General features: G+C 44.5%; 1 protein-coding gene across 13 annotated transcripts in view; it reads left to right on the top strand.

Annotated features, from left to right (window-relative positions):
• MBNL3 (muscleblind like splicing regulator 3) overlaps window positions 1–19,071 on the top strand; it is a 127,992-nt gene extending 108,921 nt beyond the window's left edge. For 11 of the 13 annotated variants that reach the window (XM_053273530.1, XM_053273519.1, XM_053273525.1 and 8 more), the window contains 3 exons: window positions 188–282; window positions 3,840–3,913; window positions 5,807–19,071. In XM_053273530.1, coding sequence (XP_053129505.1) covers window positions 188–282; window positions 3,840–3,896 — 152 coding nt within the window. In that variant the 3' untranslated portion in view covers window positions 3,897–3,913; window positions 5,807–19,071. The remainder of the gene's footprint in view (window positions 1–187; window positions 283–3,839; window positions 3,914–5,806) is intronic. The other 2 variants (XR_008311591.1, XR_008311592.1) reach the window with 1 other exon arrangement.
• The last annotated feature ends 423 nt before the right edge of the window (window positions 19,072–19,494 follow it).

The raw sequence follows: 19,494 nt of genomic DNA, 5'->3' as shown, positions 1-19,494 counted from the left end.
GCCCCTCCAATGCCGTTTTGCTTTGCACTGTGATTGCATGCCGCGCCCTGGTGTCTCCTTCCGTGACGTCACATGGCTTGTTGCTGTGATTCCTGCCACGCCCCACCACCACCACCACCTGTTGCCATGGTTACATAAACCGCTCCACCCTTCCGTTATGTCGCGTCCGTGGCTCCCTACTGAAAAGTTCCCATGATGCACGGGGCCACGCCCACCACTGTGTCTGCAGCAACGACACCTGCCACCAGCGTTCCTTTCGCTGCAACTGCTACAGCCAATCAGGTTTGGCCCTTTCAATCGCTTTCTTTCGCAATGTTTCGGATGCGCCAGGGGCTGTTTGGGAACCACATCCCACGTGGGGCCGAGGTTACGACCTCACGTTGCTTTCCCCACAGAGATGCCATCGAAAACCAGGAGAGCTGGTCTTGCAGTAGAGAGCAGGAGTTGTCCCTTTTGCTAAGCAGGGTCGGCCCTGGTTTGCATTTGGATGGGGAGCTTCGTGTACCTTTAGGGGGGTGGGGCTTGTACTACAACTGCCATAATCTCCAGCCACAATGGCCAATAGCCAGGGATTATGGGAATTGTAGGCCAACATCCGCAGGAGGGCCAAAGTTGAGCAGCCCTGCTAGTGAGGTGGGGGATATAGCTCAATGATAGAGCATCAGCTTGCATGCAGATGCAAGCAGAGAACAATTTGTTATGGGGGCGGCTCACAAATAAAGTTGTTTTATTATTATTTTGATTAATTTATTACTATTACTATTATGCAGGAAGTCCCAGATTCACTCCCTAGCATCTCCAGGTAGGACTAAAGCCTGCCTGAAACCTTGGAGAGCTGCTGCCAGTCAGTGTAGACAATACTGAGCTAGATGGACCAAGGGTCTGACTCAGTATAAGGCAGTTCCCTCTCCACCTTTCTGTGCTGGGCGATCTTGCCTTGGCCATGCATGTAGAATCTCTTTTAAGGAGCCCGCAGCCATTGCTGGCCCACAGTGTGAGATCTTTGTAGGGGGTCACCATTTACCACGCTAGAGACTCCCCACAAAAGCACACACCCTTCTTTGGCTTGTTCCTGGAGGCCCCAAGCACAGAAGGGAAAGGCTCTTAACACAGAAGTGCCCAGTCCGAGGTTCTCCAGCTGTTGGCTGACTACAACTCCCATCGCCCCCTGCTGCAGTACATGGCAGCAGAGGATGATGGGATTTGGAGTCCAGCAGCAGCCTCCGATTGGCCAGCCTGCACTGATGTGAATGCCAGCAATTTCTGCGATAGGCCATTTACAGCCCAAACCAATGGGGATTGTTGGTGGCGTCATGGTTGTTTTTGGTGGCGTCCCAGTGGCAGACGTGATACGTGTTCCAGCCCTGAGTATCTTCAGCCCTCCCCTTGTCGTCCTTCAGTGTTGGGTGGGATCAGCACCTCCCACCAGTCAGTGTGACTGGAAGGCAACATATCTGTGTTTGGAATTGGTGATGAGGCAAGGATGCTTCCTTTCCCCTTTTTGTGATTCTGGAAGGGGAAGGATGGGGAGTGAGGACCCAGACACATTAAACGTCAAATCCGACAGTGAGCAGCGGTTGGGGAAATTTGCGTTTCTCCGCCAGACTCGGCGAGCCGTGCTGCACAACGGTGTCTGAGTTCCCTGATGAGCCTTTTCTTTTCATCTTGAAAGATCCACTTAAGCCGCTTCTGCTTTCTATTTTGCAACAGAAATATCACATCAAACCACCTCCCCTGTGGTATTTCAGGTCCCTCTACCCCAGATGGAAAGCAGAAGAGACGAGTGTCTACTGTCTTTTTCCCCCCTTTTAATGAATTCAAATAGGAAAAGGTTGCAGCTAATTCAAAAAGTGGTTCATCCACCCTGACAATTAATATCTGTTGTGTTGTGTCAGGAGTAGGCTTCTGTTTTCCTTTAAGGTTCTTCTGATACGGAGAATCAAAAACATTTCAGACCGTTTGGCTGTAGCCCGAATTCTGTCTTGCAAGTAAAAACAGCGACAAACGGGATCTTCAAAAGGGACGGGCCTCCTGCCTTCACACCAATCCTAACGCTCGAAGGGGTTCCCAACTCTGCACCCCCAGATGTTGGACTACAACACCCATCACCTACTGCAACACAGCCCAATGGCTGCTGTTGCTGTGGATGATGGGAGTTGTAGTCCAACACCTGGGGCCACAAGGTTGAGCACCTCCGCTCTACATCAATTCATTTTTTTAAAAGAATGTCGTTGGATAACTCTAAATGGGCCAGGCAACATTTCAGGGGCTATGCAATGCAGTGTTTGTACATACAGTGGTAGCAACAACAGCTGTCATAAACCCAATGTGCTGCAGGCGCCAAGTTCAGAATTGCTCTGGAGGCAAAAGGGGGTATCTCTTTTATTCTCAGGGTGCCACTAGCCATACAGAGCCTCTTGACACTGGCCCCCAAATTTGTGGGGGGATGGCGCTGTAGATTTTAGGCATGGCTGGTACCATGGTGCTAACATTTTGCTTGCTGTGCTCATGCAGTAGGGGTGTGCACGAACCGTTCAGTGCTCAACCGGTTCACCTCGAACTGGGCCGGTTTGGCGGCTCGATCGCGAATCAAACCCAGGGCCATACATCCTCACCGGATTCCCCTTTACAAGTATTAGCCGCCCAAACCAGTTTGCTCAAATGGCTGGTCATTCGGTACAGCAGCACATGGTTCGGCTCGAATTCAGTTCGAATTTGAGCTGAACCACGATATTTGGTTCGTGCACAGCCCCTATCGTGCATATTTATTTTTATGTTTTTATTTTATTTTATTCGATTTCTATACCGCCCTTCCAAAAATGGCTCAGGGCGGTTTACACAGAGAAATAATGAATCAATAAGATGGAGAGACAGTATTGCTTAACTTAGCCACGGGTAGGCAACCTTAGCTCTCTGCTGCTGAACTACAACTCCCATCATCCCCCACTGCAATACGGTTGGTGATGATGGGAGTTGTAGTTCATCAACAGCTGGAGTGCCATGACGGCCTACCCCTGAGTTAGATGCTGCATACAGTTTTTACATGAAAGCAACCAACGATTCTCATCCCACTTCAACGGGGATGCTAATTTCCTAGTTTGGGCTACGCACCTGAGCAGTAGAATTGATAGCAGAAGAGGCCAGCAGCCAGTTTCCCCTCTAACAGGGATTCCCAGATGTGGTTGACTACAACTCCCAGACTCTCCAGCTGTAATGGCTTTTGATTGGGGATTCTGGGAGTTGTAGTCAACGACATCTGGGAATCCCTTTTAGAAGGAACACCCAGCAGTGGCTTGTCCAGATTCACTGCCCACATGATACCCAGGTAGGGATCCCTTTGAGGCTCAGAAGTGGTTTCTCCATCATTTGGTGTCACCTTGACATTATTTATTTATTATTTTATTTATTCTTTCAATTTCTATACTACCCTTCCAAAAATGGCTCGAGGCCGTGTACACAGAGAAATAATAAATAAATAAGATGGCTCCCTGTCCCCAAAGGGCTCACAATCTAAAAAGAAACAAGAGTTACACACCAGCAACAGTCACTGGAGGGATGCTGTGCTGGGGGTGGATAGAACCAGTTACTCTCCCCCTGCCAAATAAAAGAGAATCACCACGTTAAAAGGTGCCTCTTTGCCAGGTTAGCAGGGATATACCAGTGATTGGGGTCCCAGTTCTCGTTTGCTCAAGCGAATGGCGCTTTTGCCATTGGATTAGGGGGCCCACAGCTGGCACTGAAGAGAACAGACAGAATGAATGTCAAGGCCATATTTTAACAAGAAATCTGTTTGTTTTTCCCTTCCCTCTCTCTCTCTCGTCTCCCTTGTTTCACTGCAGATATCCCAGTTATCAGTAGATGAACTAAACAGCAGCATGTTTGTGTCACAAATGTAGAAGCAAGCAACAGAACAGTAAGTCCTTTTCAGCACTCGCCTCAGCTGTGGCACACTGGGATCTGACGCGGAAAACTCTAGAGCAAATCAAAGTCAGTGGCACAATCGCAAGAACCACACAGTACAGGCCTCGGGCAGAGAGCTGCGTCTGTGCCATCCAAGGGCGTGGCTGAAGTCTTATCCAGCGCTGCCCTGGGAATCCCAAGTTTGCAGCTTGGATTGCTAGCTCTCTGCTTAATGGAGGAGGAGAGCTGGTCTTGCGGTAGTGAGCATGAATTGTCCCCTTTGCTAAGCAGGGTCTGCCTTGGTTTGCATTTGGGTGGGAGACCACATAGTGTGAGCACTGTACGAGATCCCCCTTAGGGGATGGAACTTTATCTCACTAGTAGAGTTTCAGCTTTGCATGCAGAAAGTCCCAGGTTTACTCCCTGGTAGCATCTCCAGGAAAGGCTGGGAAAGACTCCTAACTGAAACATTGGAGAGCTTCTGCCAGTCAGTGTAGACCAGGCTCAACTTCGGCCCTCCAGCTGTTTTTGGACTACAACTCCCATTAACCCCAGCCACAGTGGCCGAGAGCAAGGGATTATGGGAGTCGTAGGCCAGCATCTGCAGGAGGGCCAAAGTTAAGCAGGCCTGGCGTCCTGACAGCCCTGAGCCCAGGTTCAATCCCTGGCAGCATCTCCAGGTAGGGCTGGGAGAGACTCCTACCTGAAACCTTGGAGAAGCCGCTGCCAGTCAGTGTACACAATACTGAACTAGATGGACCAAGAGTCTGATTTGCTATAAGGCAGCTTCCTATGTTCCTAACTCTATTAATTTGGAACAGCCCAGTTGGGAGATGAGTTGTGGGGAAGAACAGACAGACATGCCCCCCAACCCTAGAAAGCAACACATGTTGGGGTTCTCTACTTGACAAGATGTCTTGAGATCATCCTATATAATTGATTCCCCTCCAGCTGGGGTTCACACCAGTGTCATTGGGCTACAAATCCCATCATCCCCCAAGTCATGCTATTGTGGTGGTATATGATGGGAGCTGTAGTGCAACATCTGGGGACCCAAAATTGGGAGCCCCTGCCCTACAATAGTGGCTTCTGGTTGGCTGAAACTAGGCTGCAGCATTGGCACGGCTTCGTATGGCTGTCTACTGAGAAGCAAACCCCACTTAGTTCAATGGGTTTTACTGCCAGATAAGTGTGGGTAGGACTGCAATTCTAATTGGATTTCATTGGTTAGATTGTTCAATTAAAAAATGTGTCATTGGCTGAAGAAGTGCCCCCAATTGGGCAGCAGGATTTTGGATAAAACGTTATGATTTTTTTAAGAGAGGTACTTATGAAAATGGCAGATGAAAAGAGCCATCATAAAGAGGCATTCCTCTCATCATAAAGAGGCATTCCTTCTTGCATTCCATCTCTTTTGAGGTGGGGATGAGACAGATTCTTAGAGGAGGGTAGATCTATCAGAGATGTGCATAAAACAATTCCCACCCCCCCCATTTTGAATTTTAATCAAATTCCAAAAATTTATTTTGAATCAAATTCAGATCTGGTTTAAAAAATTGATTCAAACTTGAATCGATTTGACCCTGTTTTGGTGCCTTTTTAAACCAATCAGGGGGCTGAATGGTTTTTAAAAGGTGCCCAATGGTATTCGAATTGAATTTTGAAAATCTGATGTGAATTCAAATCACCCAGATTCGAGTCAAATTGATTCAAATCAATTTGCACATCCCTACTATGAATGGCTACTTGCAATGATGGTTATATAGAGCTTCCACGTTCAAAGGCAGTCTACCACTGAATGCCATTTACTGGAGAGCAACAGTGAGATAGGGCTATTACTTTCACACTAGTGACGTTCCTTTTCATGTTTCCTTTTGGTCATGGTTTTGTTTTTCCCTTTCCCCAGCAAACCATGTGGAAATCACTGAACCTGAAATCACAGAGTACCTGGACTTCTCTCTCTTTCTCTCTTGGTGGGAAGCTGCAGCAGGGCTTTCTGTATGTATAAGCCTGTCTCTCCTCCTCCTTCAACATCCACAGTAAGCCTATTGCAGCCTACATGATAACCAAAAACTGATCTATGGGAATGTCATTTTAAAAAAAAAAAGAAAAAGATTTTTTTAAAGCACTATAGAAACAATTAACAAACCGCGCTCTGTTACACGAGACATAGAAGTAGCGAACTATAACAATAGACTTTTCTAACACCTTCCTTTAACACACTTAAAAGCATTTTTCTGACTCTACCATCAAGACAAGTGTTCCTGCCCAGTGGACCTGTGTGGGTTTGCTGTTCTATTGTCGATGGATAAATGTTTCGTCTGTTTTCGAAGTGTTATCTTACTGTTTTGTTTACATCCTAGTCTATTGATTCATTTGGAGAAGAAAGAAATGTACGTCCCTATCGTGTATACTCGGCATCATTTTTTCCCATTATCATAATGTTTTATGTTTTCATATACTGTGGTTGTTATGGGTTTCTCTTCTCTCTTTCTCTCTCTTTCAAATATATATATAAATATATAAATATAAATATAAATATAAATAAATATATATATATATATATATATATATATATATATATATATATATATGAATATGAGAGACAAGCTAAGAATGTTATAGTGGGAAACAGGAAATGATGTGCTTAAAAAAAAAAACAGCACGACACGAGAATGTTCAGACATTTGGCTGTATTTTGTAAAGAAAAAAGAAAAGACAAAAGGAAAATGATTTGGCTAATGTTTAGAAGCCTCCACTGGAAACCTGTACTCTGCCTTCAAAATTGGGTCTCTAAACATTTGCGTGAACTTTTGTGTGCCAGTCCAGGAAATGGTGGGAAAGTGGTGATCAAAGAGTGGTAGCAATGTGGCTATTTTCTCAAACCCATCAAGGCCAAGGAGATTTTCACTCGGTTGGCAGAAAGCATCAGGAGACAGAAGTTTCTGCTTTTAAGTGCCATTTTGTGCTGCAGATGGCGCACAAGATTCTTTGATATCTTATTGATCCTGTTTTTTTAAAAAAACCAGGAAAGAGAACCAGTTCGTTGGAAAATGAGGATTTCTTGCCATTGAGATTAAGTCTGTGGATTTGCAAACTCCCATCATGGTGATACATAGAAATTTTTACAAACACCCACTTTCTATTAACATATAAGTGACCCATCCCCCCTCATCCTCTGCTTCACCCAGGAAAGTAGCACCAAACAACAGTCCTGGTTGTCCATGAAGTATTGTCCTTGCAAACGGTTTCCCTCGGACTTTGAAGGAGGAATTGCTGGCTGATTCATTAATCTTTGAACTCACTGTTCCACGAGATCATGCCGAAAGCAACAGCAGAGCCTTCAAAAAGCCTTTCTTGGAGTAAGCAAATGCCCAACTAAAGCTCTGCTCCTCCTACACTCTGATGCAGCTGCACTGAATGTATAGAGTGTAGGGAAAGATGAAACCTTGCTACGTGGTGGAGTTGGCGTTGTTATATTTGCACGTGGTTTTCTTGGTTGTGAGACTCCTGCTGCACAAGAGCAAAAATCAGTGACGGGGCCTCCCACGTGTCAGGCATAATGTGAGAAAAAGCAGTGGTCTACGGAGAACAAACCAGCCCGAAAACTTGCTGCCTTGATTGCTTCTGCATCCTTAATTGCTAATACATCCCTTCACCCCCAGGGAGTACAGAGAAGAGTAGTATTCCTGGCAGAATTCTAAGAATGAATAGCTCCTTTAAAAGAGTATTTTGTTGTTGTAATGATCAGAACCATATTACAGTGGAAATGCACTGGCCCAGAGAAGAACTGGGTTCAGGTGTTGCACAAATCCATGGTTTGTTTTGCTTTAATTTGAAGCTCTTCCCCGCAATCAATCCCCTACCCACAAGCCATGGTTTGATTGGGGCTGATAAATCACGATTCATCATCACAGCTTAAAGGTGTTTTAAGAGCCACAATTTGTGCTAATTGTGACTTGCGATACCTGACTTTTCAGACTATTGATAAACCACAGTTGGGGCCTGGTTTCCTACAAAGGCAACAGGAATGGAGCAGCTCTAACCTTAGCAGGAAGTGTGTTCCACAGCTCATGGGCAACGGCAGAGAAGGTTCACCTTTGGGTCTCCACCAGACGAGCTGGCGGCACCCTCAGACGAACCTCTAAAGAAACATCTTAGCAGTGCTGCATTTAAGGAGGAGCTGAGAGGTTTGTAATTGAGGCCAAAAAGCAAAATATGTTTCCACTATTTTGTAGTCCAGAAAAAGTAAGTAACTTACGAATGCCCCATACTAGTTCGTTTGTAGCCAGGCACCAAAGCTCTGTTCACATGTTATGTTAAACGCATATATAAACTGTGTACAGTTTATGCACATACAGATCTGTACACACGTACAGCGATTCACATGTTCTGTTGAATGCAGATGCAGCTGTACACTTCCTATCCATACATGTATTCGGGGGACCTGTACCCAAGTTCACTTTTAAAATGAACTCATGTACAGTCATGTAACACATGTACAGTCATGTACAGTCATGTAACACATGTGCAAGTGTACAGATACCAGCATGCATATGCAGCATAATGTCTGAATAAGGCTCAAGAGACAAAGTATTATGACCAGTCTTTTGCTGGGGTATGAGCTGGTTCTCAGTCTGTTCTGTTGGTGGCCAGGTCAGGTCCTACCTTTCAAATCCATTTCAGACCTAAATCAACTTCTTCCTTTTTGAATTGGTGGTTTTCCTTCTTGCTGTTCCCTTTTCTTAGCAGGAGCAAAAAGATTATCTCAGCTGTGAAGGTGCAGCTTATCTTTGGAATAGCACAACTTGCTTGATTTTTGAATAAATGAATGTGTCCTTTAGGGTCCCAGTTGAAGCCTTGCTTTTCCACTGGAGAAACAGACTTTCCAATTAAATCGGAATTCCCCAGACACGTAAGAACATGAGAACAGCCCTCCTGGATCAGGCGCAAGGCCCATCTAGTCCAGCATCCTGTTTCACACAATGGCCCACCAGATGCCACTGTACATGAACATTCCTCCAAATTCACATTTTATCAGTCCCTGCGTTTCACTGCAAAAAGTTTATTCTTGCCCCGGTGCTTATCATCCACGAACAGAGATTTGCCCTCAAAGTTTGAACCCTATGGAATGAGTGGACACCTGGAAAATCCACATTCCAGTTGGTTGGGAAACTCAGAGGTCTTTTGAACCAGGACAAATGTTCGTTTTAGTGCTACTTTCCAGGGACTAGAGTCCAGAGGGATGTAAGAGTCTGCTCCCTTCTTGTGCAGGAGCTTTTAAGCCCCACTTTCAGCTGCCCCCAAAAGCCTTCTGTTAAGGTTGGGGAGACATCCAGAGCAGTATGAGTGTCTGTCATTTATGGCATTTCGGCCACTTTCCCCCATACATGTGGGGTGGAATTGGATCACACCTAGAGACAGAAGAAAACATTGTTTGGTTCATCTCATCAAATCACATTTGAAATTCTGTTTTCCCAGCAATTTTAATTCCAGATTCATGCCTGCCTAAAAAGGGGCAAACCTATGTTGACAATATAACCAGCCAGCCCACGGCTTGTTCTGACTTTCTGTTTCCCAACTTTGTAACATTGTTAGTGGGGGCAGCGAGGAGGGTGGGGTGGGGGGAGGTGGGTTTGAGTACTACCTGGGTGAAACTATGTGTATATTTAACAAACAAAAAAATGGGTTTTGCACAATCTGTGGCCGTGCCTCAACAGAGAACATACCTGATCTCTTGTCAGAAAGGATACACGTTCTGCTCGTGATAGCTTTATGGTTTTGAAGGAGGTTGAGTGTCTGTTTTCAGTACTATAATTTTTAAATGCTCTTTTGCCACCTTTGATGTAGCCCTCTCCTTTCTCTGAATGATACTTAACACACACAAACCAGAACCCCATCTTGCATAGATGTGCATAGAATGTAAGCCTGAAAATATTTCCACAGCATTTGTGTCTACACCTTTTAAAGCACTGAAAAGAACACACCAGGGGTGCAATTTTTCTTTTATTTTTGGCAAAGTTTTAATTTTGCAAAGCAGGATTCTTCTAGGAGGCCAGAGAGGTGGCAAAACCTCCCTCCCGACTTCCACAATAATCCAATCACCGGGGGGCCACTGGGTCCCTGCATTTCTGCACCCTGGGACATGCCACACACAAACCTTACAGATGTTGGGCGCACACAGATATTTTTTCTAATATGGAGGTCCGCTAGGTGTTCAGGGTAGACTCTTTTCTTAGGTGCCACAACCATTTTCTTTACATATATATGTGTATATATATATATATATAGTTGGCAAATCTAGCGTTCGCTTATAAGAGAGTTTGGGGAAAATGAAAGCTTGAAGCACTAGGAATGCCACCAAATCAGTACAATCGGGGAAAGTGGGGTGCAGGAATAAAACATGCCATTCTGAGGCGAGCACTATTTAAAGCGTGTTGTGCAATGATTTCTTTGTTCAAAAAAGAAAGAAAAAATTAGCAGTCGACAAGACTATAAAATCCTAAGTAATAGGTGTGTTCTGTTTTACAAAGTCGCCGGGCGACTCGGTGACTCTAAACAAAATGCCACAAACACAAGAGATTTCATCTTCTGATTGCAGAGATGTGTGTAAAGTTTGTTCAAATTGAGTGTAATTTTAGCAACTTTTTAATAAGCTTCCCAAGTTTTCAACAGACCGAAATATTTTTTTTAATTTATCCAAAGTTCTCTCTCTCTCACACACTTTTTTTTTTTTTTTGGTGTTTGTGTGTCCATTTCCTCTCAGCCTTATGCAAACAATATGCAAGAAATGTTAAAACTTGAGTAAAACGGGTCACTGCAGAGAGAAACTGAGAAAGCTGATAGATCATTTAGAGGGGAGGGAGGAAGATCGTTAGTCATTTTATGAAGAGAGATTTAAAAAAATTAAAATCCTTACTAAACCAAGAGTGCTGAACCTTGGATCCCCAGATGCTGTTGGATTACAAATCCCAGCATCCTCAGCCACAGTGGCTGAAGGCCATTGTGACAGAGGGTGATGGGATTTGTAGTCCAGCAACCTCTGAAGACCCAAGGTTTGGAACCCCAGTACTAACTAAACTGTTAACATGCACACCCAAACAATAAAAGAGGGATTTAAAATACAGTAGCTCTTTAAAATAAAGTACAGTCTTCTTATGGATAGGGATGTGGTTTTTTCCTTAATCAGCCATGTAATTTGTCTTTTGATCATTTAGTATGAAACCGTAAGCTTCCAGTTTGAGAGGGTGTCGGTTTTTTGCATTTCCAGTGGGCATCAGCGTTGCTCCTCTTCCCTTCCCGCAGCCAGGCTCCCCTTTATAAAAGCGGTTGAGGTGACTGACTGATGGGAGTTGTAGTCCAAGAACATCTGGGGAGTTGTAGTCTGATGCCATCCCCAGGGCCACTGCACAAGGGGAGGGGGTTAACCCCTTACCCCCCACCCTTCAGTTATTCCCCAAATTTCCCTCCCCTGAGCCGCTGCTAGCGACATTGGGGAGAACTTTTTGTGCCATAAGGGTTTCCCCCCTCCACAGCTAATATCCGCTCCAAAGGGGAACTTGCATTGGGGGCCCCTGTGGAGGGGGGGTCAGAGTTGGACCCTCACTCCTCCTGTGCCACAGCTCAATTACAAATCTCCCCGCTTCCCCTCGCCACAGTTCTTTTGGAAGGAGAAAATGACGCCAAGAGCCCCGGCCGCAAAACCACAGTTTCGTGTGTTGTCTGGCCCCAAATCTCATGTTTTGCCAATGTGGCTGAAGGGTGCCTGAGTTGGTGCTTTTCCAGATTTGCCTGTTGCTCCTCCGCACACCTCCCTGTGCAAGCATCTGGCCTGAGAAAGTCATACACATGGTCTGGGGTCCGACGGGCTGCTTTGAGTGCATGCCCTCAAACAGGGCTTCCCCATCTTGGCTCCCCCGCTGTTGCTGGACTACAACTCCCATCATCCCCAGCCACAAAGGCCACTGGCCATTGTGGCTGAGGGTGATGGGTGTTGTAGTCCAACAATAGCAAGGGGGGGGAGCCAAGATGGGTAACCCCTGTCCTCGGATATTTCAGTGTGTTGTCCTCTGAATGCCTAGAAGCCTCGTGCCATCACCAGCGCCTTGGAAACTCGGTTTCCGCAGCGGGTTGCAAGCGGCATGGAGGACGGCAGCCATTTGGGAATCACACACACACACCCCGATGACTCATCAATCGCATGCCGTTCTTTTGACCCTTGCCGCAGCTGGCTGCCTGACAGATTTGTGAGCCGCAAAGTCCTCTCTGGGCTACGGTGGCTCCCACGTCCATCCTGGAAGCCAGGAGTGTGGATCACTGATTCAGGCGGTGACATGGGTGGCGTGAATTTTCACACCGCTGATCATTTGTCCTAGAGATGATACGGCTAGGGAGAAGTCATGCTGAGCAGCAGGCCTGTGGCTGCAATCCGTAATGCACATCCTAGGGAGCAAGCCCTACTAAGTCAATGGGCTTCCTCCTGAGTCAGCATGCATAGGGTCCTGCTGTTACAGAGGTTCCTGTTGGGTGCAGTTCATTCACGAACCCTCCTGCGCAAAATAGGCCTAATGGGACGTGGATCGTGGCCCTAGTCGCATAAGACAGCCCCGTCACAATGACTTTTTTAATACACTAGCTAGCTACATAAACAGGCGGTGAGGGGGGAATGTAGTGAATGTTGTGTAGATTCATCAGATCAGGTAAGGGGATAATATTCGCCTCATCCTCTCTGTATTCTCAGCTTTACCTTTTGCTTAACAGAGTAGTTGTCTCTACAATGCATTAACACACAGAGTGGTTATGAAACTGGAGTCCTCCCTTTTTAAATCCCTAACACAAGGGGCCTCAAGCTTGGGCCCCCAGCCATTGGACTACAACCCCCATCATCCGCTATGTGGCAGGGGGTGATGGGAGTTGTAGTCCAGCACCACCTGGACATCCAAGGTCGAGAACCCAAATACATTTCACACACATTTTAAAAGTGAAAATTACGAGGAAAATATAATTTCCCCTTCCTCCTGGGTGGATGGATGATGCTAATGATCTGATTTACCATGTGCCTGATGAAGGCCTTAGAATATATTGTATGTTAAAGACTGTAATAACCTTTTTTTAAAAGAAACTATTAGTTGATAGCCTAAAATAATTGTAAATAGAGTTAAAAAAAAACATTGTTGTTAGGCTACAAGAAGTTCATTCATGTCTCTTTATTTTCCATTTCTTTTATCGTTTAGTTTTAAAGATTTTTTTCATTATTTGTTTTTATATATATATATATATTATATATATATATATCTTTAGTAACTAATGAATTTAATTTTTGAAGGAGAGTTAGAGGATGTTTAAGATTTTTAAATACATGTATTCAACTCATTTAGTTATCTTCTAAAAACACTGAAGCATGTCAAAATATAGAAGAAATATACAGTCCATTACTAGTTTGTATAGTTTAAGAACAAACAAACAAAAGATTAACTTTGTATGTAACTCCTACAATGATAGATTCATTGTTAACTAATTATATTAAGTTGTTGTTGCTATGGCAACAAACTACAACATGGCTACCTTTGTATACATTATTTGTGAAATTTTCACATGTAAATTTAAAAAGTGTAACAGTATGGGCTCGTTCAAGGTACAGTTCGATACTGTCGGAGAAAAGATATGACTGAATATTTTTAAAATCCCAAAGTCCCATGTGAACGCTGGATTTGTGTCTTTTATGTCACTTTTTCAGTCAAAAAGTTTACAACACATGGATTTAGAGTCAGGTTTTATAGCTTGTAGAACTTGTTGTGTGGGTTGGGTTATTCCACAGTATTTTTCTCCTGGACAATAGACACCCCCACCAGACGGCATCGTGGGGGTTAAGAGGCACAATGACGACGGTTCTGTTTTGTTTGAGTCATTTCTGTGTGATCTAGAGCTGAAACAAATATAAGACAACCCATTTAGAATTTGAAAAGCAATTGGCACCCTGCAGAATTGAACCAAAAAATCACGAGAGAGTAGTTTTCAGGGCAAAATTTAGCAAAAGTCAGTAATGATTGTGGTCCAGTTGACAAATTTCTCACCTGGCTTAAGTTTTTTAAAATTTCAGCATAGACTTTTTCAAAGAGAATGCCATTGGCTTTGATTCTAAGATGTTCTTGTGCAAGGAAGCCCCTGATTTTTGCATTTCCCCCCTTCTTGCTGTTGTTCGCCAGAACACACCTCGTGCCATCTTCCAGGGCAGTGGAGAGCATCCTGCAACCCTTGAGAGCAGATTTTCAAAGGGCACATTAGGCTGCAGAGAAAAGGGGCAAGCAGACATTTCTACCACGGCTGTTAGAATTCAAGCCACTGGGTGAACTCCCAGAATCAAAGTTCACAGCCGGTGAGGTCTTGGAAGCCCATGTGTCAGTCTTTACATCAGGAAATCAATCAGATTCTGAAATGGTGCAATCTTTTTGTTTGTTTCAACATTAGTCGATTCATAACAGAACTTTTGGTTACTGCAAAAACACAGATTTTGTCTCTCTGTAATAGGAAAGCCTTGCTGTGATTACGTTGAAATCAGGACTGGAATTTGTTTGTTTTTTTGTTTTTGTTTTTTAATTTAATTATGCTAGCATGAAAAGACAAGAAAAATCTGTACATAAGAAAAAATATTGTGGAATGACCCCATAACAGTGTTGAAGATACCAATATGCTGCAGTTAAATTGATTCAGTTAGTGTACGAATGTGTGAGACACATCTATTTGCACTTATGTACATAGTCCACGAAAGAAAATCCTTGGAACTTATTTTGAATATATATTAAAAAAAAGGTCTGTAATAATACAAGGAAAAGTTTGTAAAAGAGATAGGTATTACAAAGGCTTTGAAAAGGAAGAGATTTTTTGCTATAAAACTTATCTGAACGCATGATGTTGCTTTGCTATTGTACAAGCTTCGTAGTTTGCCATATAGCTTACAATACAGCGGACTGATACCGGATCACCTTCAACTTGCAGCTCCGAAAACAAAGTAATAATGGAAATAAATGCTGAATTAAAAAGTAAGGTCACCAGCAAAGGCTTCACGTCCTTTGTCGCCAATCTAAATCGGAAGAGCCCTGCTGGAACAGAACAAAGGCCTCTCTGGCCCACCATTCTGTTTCCAGACAGCCCACCAGTCAGAGATGAAGTCAACAACCTTTCCCTGCCTCTGCTCCCCAGCAGCTGGTATTAAGATAGACTGCCTCTGAGAATGGAGTTTCTCTATAGCCCTTGTGTCTAAAAACCCACCATGCTTTTTCCACCACTCCCAACTCCTTGGATTGGGGAGGGGGGGAATCCTCTTCCCTTCCACAACTCCATGTGTTAAAAATACTCACAAATTATTTGATCAGGTGTCATGATACTATGACAGTCATCACCCTGAGCCACAACGGCCTTTGACCATTGTGGCTGGGAGTGATGGAAGTTGTAGTCCAGCAACACCTGGGGACCTAAATTTGGGAACCCCTGTTGTAGGGAATCCTGCTATGCTGTATGCACATCTGTAGCCCCATCCCTACCCTGTTCCAAGATAGGGGCTCCACTTCTGCTTTTGAGGTCACCAGGTCAGGATGGGAGGAGTAAAGCCAAGGAATTGGAATCCAGATCTCCAACCAAGCTTGGAGTCATGGTGAAACGTCTGTAGGAGCAGCTGTAAGGGGGAGATTATGCTACAGATTAAGCTACATGTCGGGAATCCAATTCAAGGTGGCCAGTTTTCCAAGTGGTGGGTTGCCAAGGGAAATGTGAACAATGTGGGGACGGGACACTCATCAAATCAACGAGGAGTGTTGCACCACTCTGTTGTGTCCCCAAATTTCTGAGTGGGTATGGACATGTGGGGGGGAAGGTTATCCTCTCTGCATGGGCAGGTGCTGTGGACGGCCATCCCATCTCATGGTTGTATTGATGAACAGTTGTCTGTATTCCCACCTACCCTAAAGCAACTCTGCCAGGCAGGTTATTCAATAGAGTTGGGCTTTCTGCCACCGGCCCCACTAGCAGCACAAGTATACTGGAGAAGAAGTCTGGAATTGCCATTCAAAGCTGTGTCTTCGAAGGGCAACGGGTAATCCAGGACTTCTTGAGAGATCGTCAGGGGGAGGGCAGATGAGGGAAAGTGCCTACACTTTCAAAAGCCTTTTGTCATTCCTCAGATGCCTCTCCAAGGCACCCTTGAGCCTTTTCCCTGCTCAGATGAGGGTGAAAATGAATGCCGTCAGGCTTCAAAAAGGTTAGGCTCCAGGTAGGTTGTGTTCCAGAACTGGGTTGGGGAGCCAGCTGTCAGCACAACTGGGTATGAAGCAGGTTCAGAGGGACGGAAGGGAGGTACATAGTCAATTCCGAGCAAGGGAGCAGCCACTAGGCAATGCCCAAGGGAAGAGTTGCTTGGATTGAGGAGTGAAGATCTCAGGCCAGGGTGTTATAGGGCCTGGTGGCCTGGGATTGGTCCTTGGGGTCACCTGACAATGCTCAGGAGGCTGGTAGTGCAGCCTAGAGGGCGCCCTGGAGCCCAGACCTGCCACAGAAATGGCACCAGTAGCAAAGGACGTGCAGCACCAAGTCCAGCTGCTGGGAGCCCCAGTGTAAAATGCCCTCCTCCCCGGTGCCTTACACCAGCTGAAACTCTCCATGTTGGGAGAGAGGTTCACTGTGGAGAATCTGAGAAGCCCTGCCCCAAAGCGCTTGCAGGAGGAGTGCCATGCTCTGAAGCTAGATGCAGCCCAGGTCATACATTGGAAGGCGCCGCTCTATTGACTTGTTGGAGGTTAAGGACAGCTCAAAGCAGTCATCCGTGTGCTCACAGATTTCCCATGAACATCAGATCCACACATGCGCAGGAGAGCTTCTGGGTGGATTTGCAAGTGAATTAGGTGCAGGTGACTTCCATGCCTGCTTCAGGCTGAAGACCCCTTCGGCCGACCCACAAGCTGAGATGTGTATCTCTGAGGTCAAAAGTCAGTGACCTCAATCACTGAGGTCAATGGTTGATTTTAATCTGGCTTAAATGGCTTTTTTTAATTTTAAAAAAATGTTTTATGATGTCTTTTTGACTTTAACGTAAACCACCCTGAGCCACTTTAGGAAGGACAGTATATAATTTGAATAAATAAAAGAAAAGTGACATGCTAGTATACCGCTCTTAAACCAAAATTCCCAAAGCGTTTTACACAGAAAAATTAATAATACATAAAGAATATGGTCCCCTAAATAAATAATACATAAATAAGATGGTCACCTGTCCCCAAAGGGTCACAACCTAAAAAGAAACATAATATAGACACCAGCAACAGCCACTGGAGGGATGCTGTGCTGGGGATGGATAGGGCCAGTTGCTTTCCCCCTGCTAAATAGAAGAGAGTCGCCACTTTAAAAGGTCTTTGCTCAATTAGACGTAGTCTCCTCTCCTCTAATCATCTGGAAGTGAGACCGACACAGGTCCCAAAGATGGTTTTGCACGTGACAACAGAAGCATGAAAAGCGAATTTTTGAGTAAGCAGTAGCTCTCGAGAAGGGAAAATGTGGAGATCTTGGAGGATGATGCACAGGGGATACCAGATCTGAGGATGCACATCTTCCCATAGGGAAGGTGCCCAAGTCCCATCCCTCCCCCCCCCCAATTGTAGACCCTGGAAGCATAACTTAATACATGCATCTTGCCTAGTGTCACATGCAAAATCCTTAACAGCCATGTTGACAAAAGCAAAGGCAGAGGACGCCTTAAGGGCGGCACACTCTATGGGAAATCAAACTCTGAATTGCAGCCAAGAACACAATGGGGCTACTGTTCAGGCAGAGGTTGTTGGACAACCACAGCTCTGGGTCAACGTCGCGACAAGCACCCTGAATAAAGCCTTTGCTAGTGACCTTCACAGCCATATTTTCTACAATCACGCCTCTAAGAGGAGGCAGCTGAAACATGCAAAAGAAAGAAAACCCAACAAACCCAGCAACACAATTGAAAAAAACACGACAAAAACCAAGTGGTCCTTTCCAAACACACAACAGAGGGAAATTACCTGACACAGAATTACAAGGTTCCAGATCTTTATTACTGTACACAGATGCTATTGATAGTGGTGGAAGCCAAATGATTTTGTTGCCATGGTTCTTGTTTCGTAGCAGCTGAGGGAATGACACGGCCGCACACCAGAGAGCTGGCAAGACATTTCTGGACAAATTCACTCTTTAAATTCATGAGCCTCGAGGGGATGGTCAGGAGGTTGCTTGAGAATCCTTAGCTTTCCAGAAAGATGGAACAAAATTCAGAAGCCCATTAAAATCCCAAATTCGGAGCTAGGAGGAGATAATTTTGGGGTGTTTAGAAATCTGAGATTTGATGAGGAGGCGTTTTCTGTGCTCCAGAGAGGATTTGAGGAGTAACAATTCTCCACTGAGAACAAACATCCATACAACAAGAAAGCCTCACAAATGTTGACCCCATTTCAAATTCTTCATTCAAACTTTCACACCAGAAAAATATACGATCCTGAACTCAAATTGGAATTTACCATCTTGTGCATTCTTTGGTTTTGGATCCATGTGTGAAAATTTACAATCCAGAAGAGTGCATTCCAAATTTTGTTTAATAAGAATTAATACGTAAAAGCCTGGTTGATACTAACATTCTAGAAATTCATAGATGCAAAGAACACAAATGTAAAATTAAGTGCATTTAATATTTGGAAATTTTATCATAATGTGGAATTTTAAAAAAAATGACACACAAAGTGTGCAGAGGCACAGATTTGCCTTCCTGTATGTTTCTAGAACTGTGTGTAGTGTTCAGAGCTAGTATGAAACTCGGGCTGTTATCTTAACACACACTTAAACGGAAGCAAGCTTGATGGAAATCAGCATGACCTGCTTCAAGTCCAAGCGTTTCAGATCATAGTTCCACTGTGATGTAGAGCTGGATAATTCCAGTCTATCAGCTCCAGGCCCACAACAAGTCCTCCCCTCAGCTGCTATTGACAGGGTGTATGCTTTGAATTTCTTTTCCTTTTTGCCACATTTATATTGCTGTAGTGCTTGTCAGTGCTTTTTAGAATCGTGCATAATGCGACTCATTTTACTATGTTACTTCTATATTGTTATGGTTTTATTTTGTTTTGTTTTATTTTTGATCTTTTAATAAAGTGTACAAAATTCTCTCTTTATGTTTTTTATGAACCCATATCGACACATTTAATAAATAGGAGTTTACTTTTTAAAGTCTCCGGTTGATTAGTTGCAGCTTTGGGAAAGGTTCTCTGATGTAAAGAAATGGCACATTGAATCAAACAAACGTTATGAATCCGTAATGCGCAGGACAGAATAAATGTCTTTCCAGGGGTGGGGTGTGTGGAATACCTACAGTATTTTGGAATCGACACCGAGGCCGCTTCTTCCTCATGGGGTGCCTTTTTAGACCTGCTGTACGGGAGTTAATAACACCTGGGAGAAATTTGTATTTTAGGAAATAAAATTGAAAAAGGAAAAACAAGCTGGAGCTTCCAGAAGCTGTGCTGCATTCTCTGATGCATTGGATCTTAGGAGATGTTGCTTTCTCTCTCTCTCTCTCACATACACACA

The sequence above is a fragment of the Hemicordylus capensis genome, chromosome 11 (assembly GCF_027244095.1).
Source record: "Hemicordylus capensis ecotype Gifberg chromosome 11, rHemCap1.1.pri, whole genome shotgun sequence".
NCBI lineage: Eukaryota > Metazoa > Chordata > Lepidosauria > Squamata > Cordylidae > Hemicordylus > Hemicordylus capensis.
This window is presented reverse-complemented; position numbering and strand designations above follow the sequence as displayed.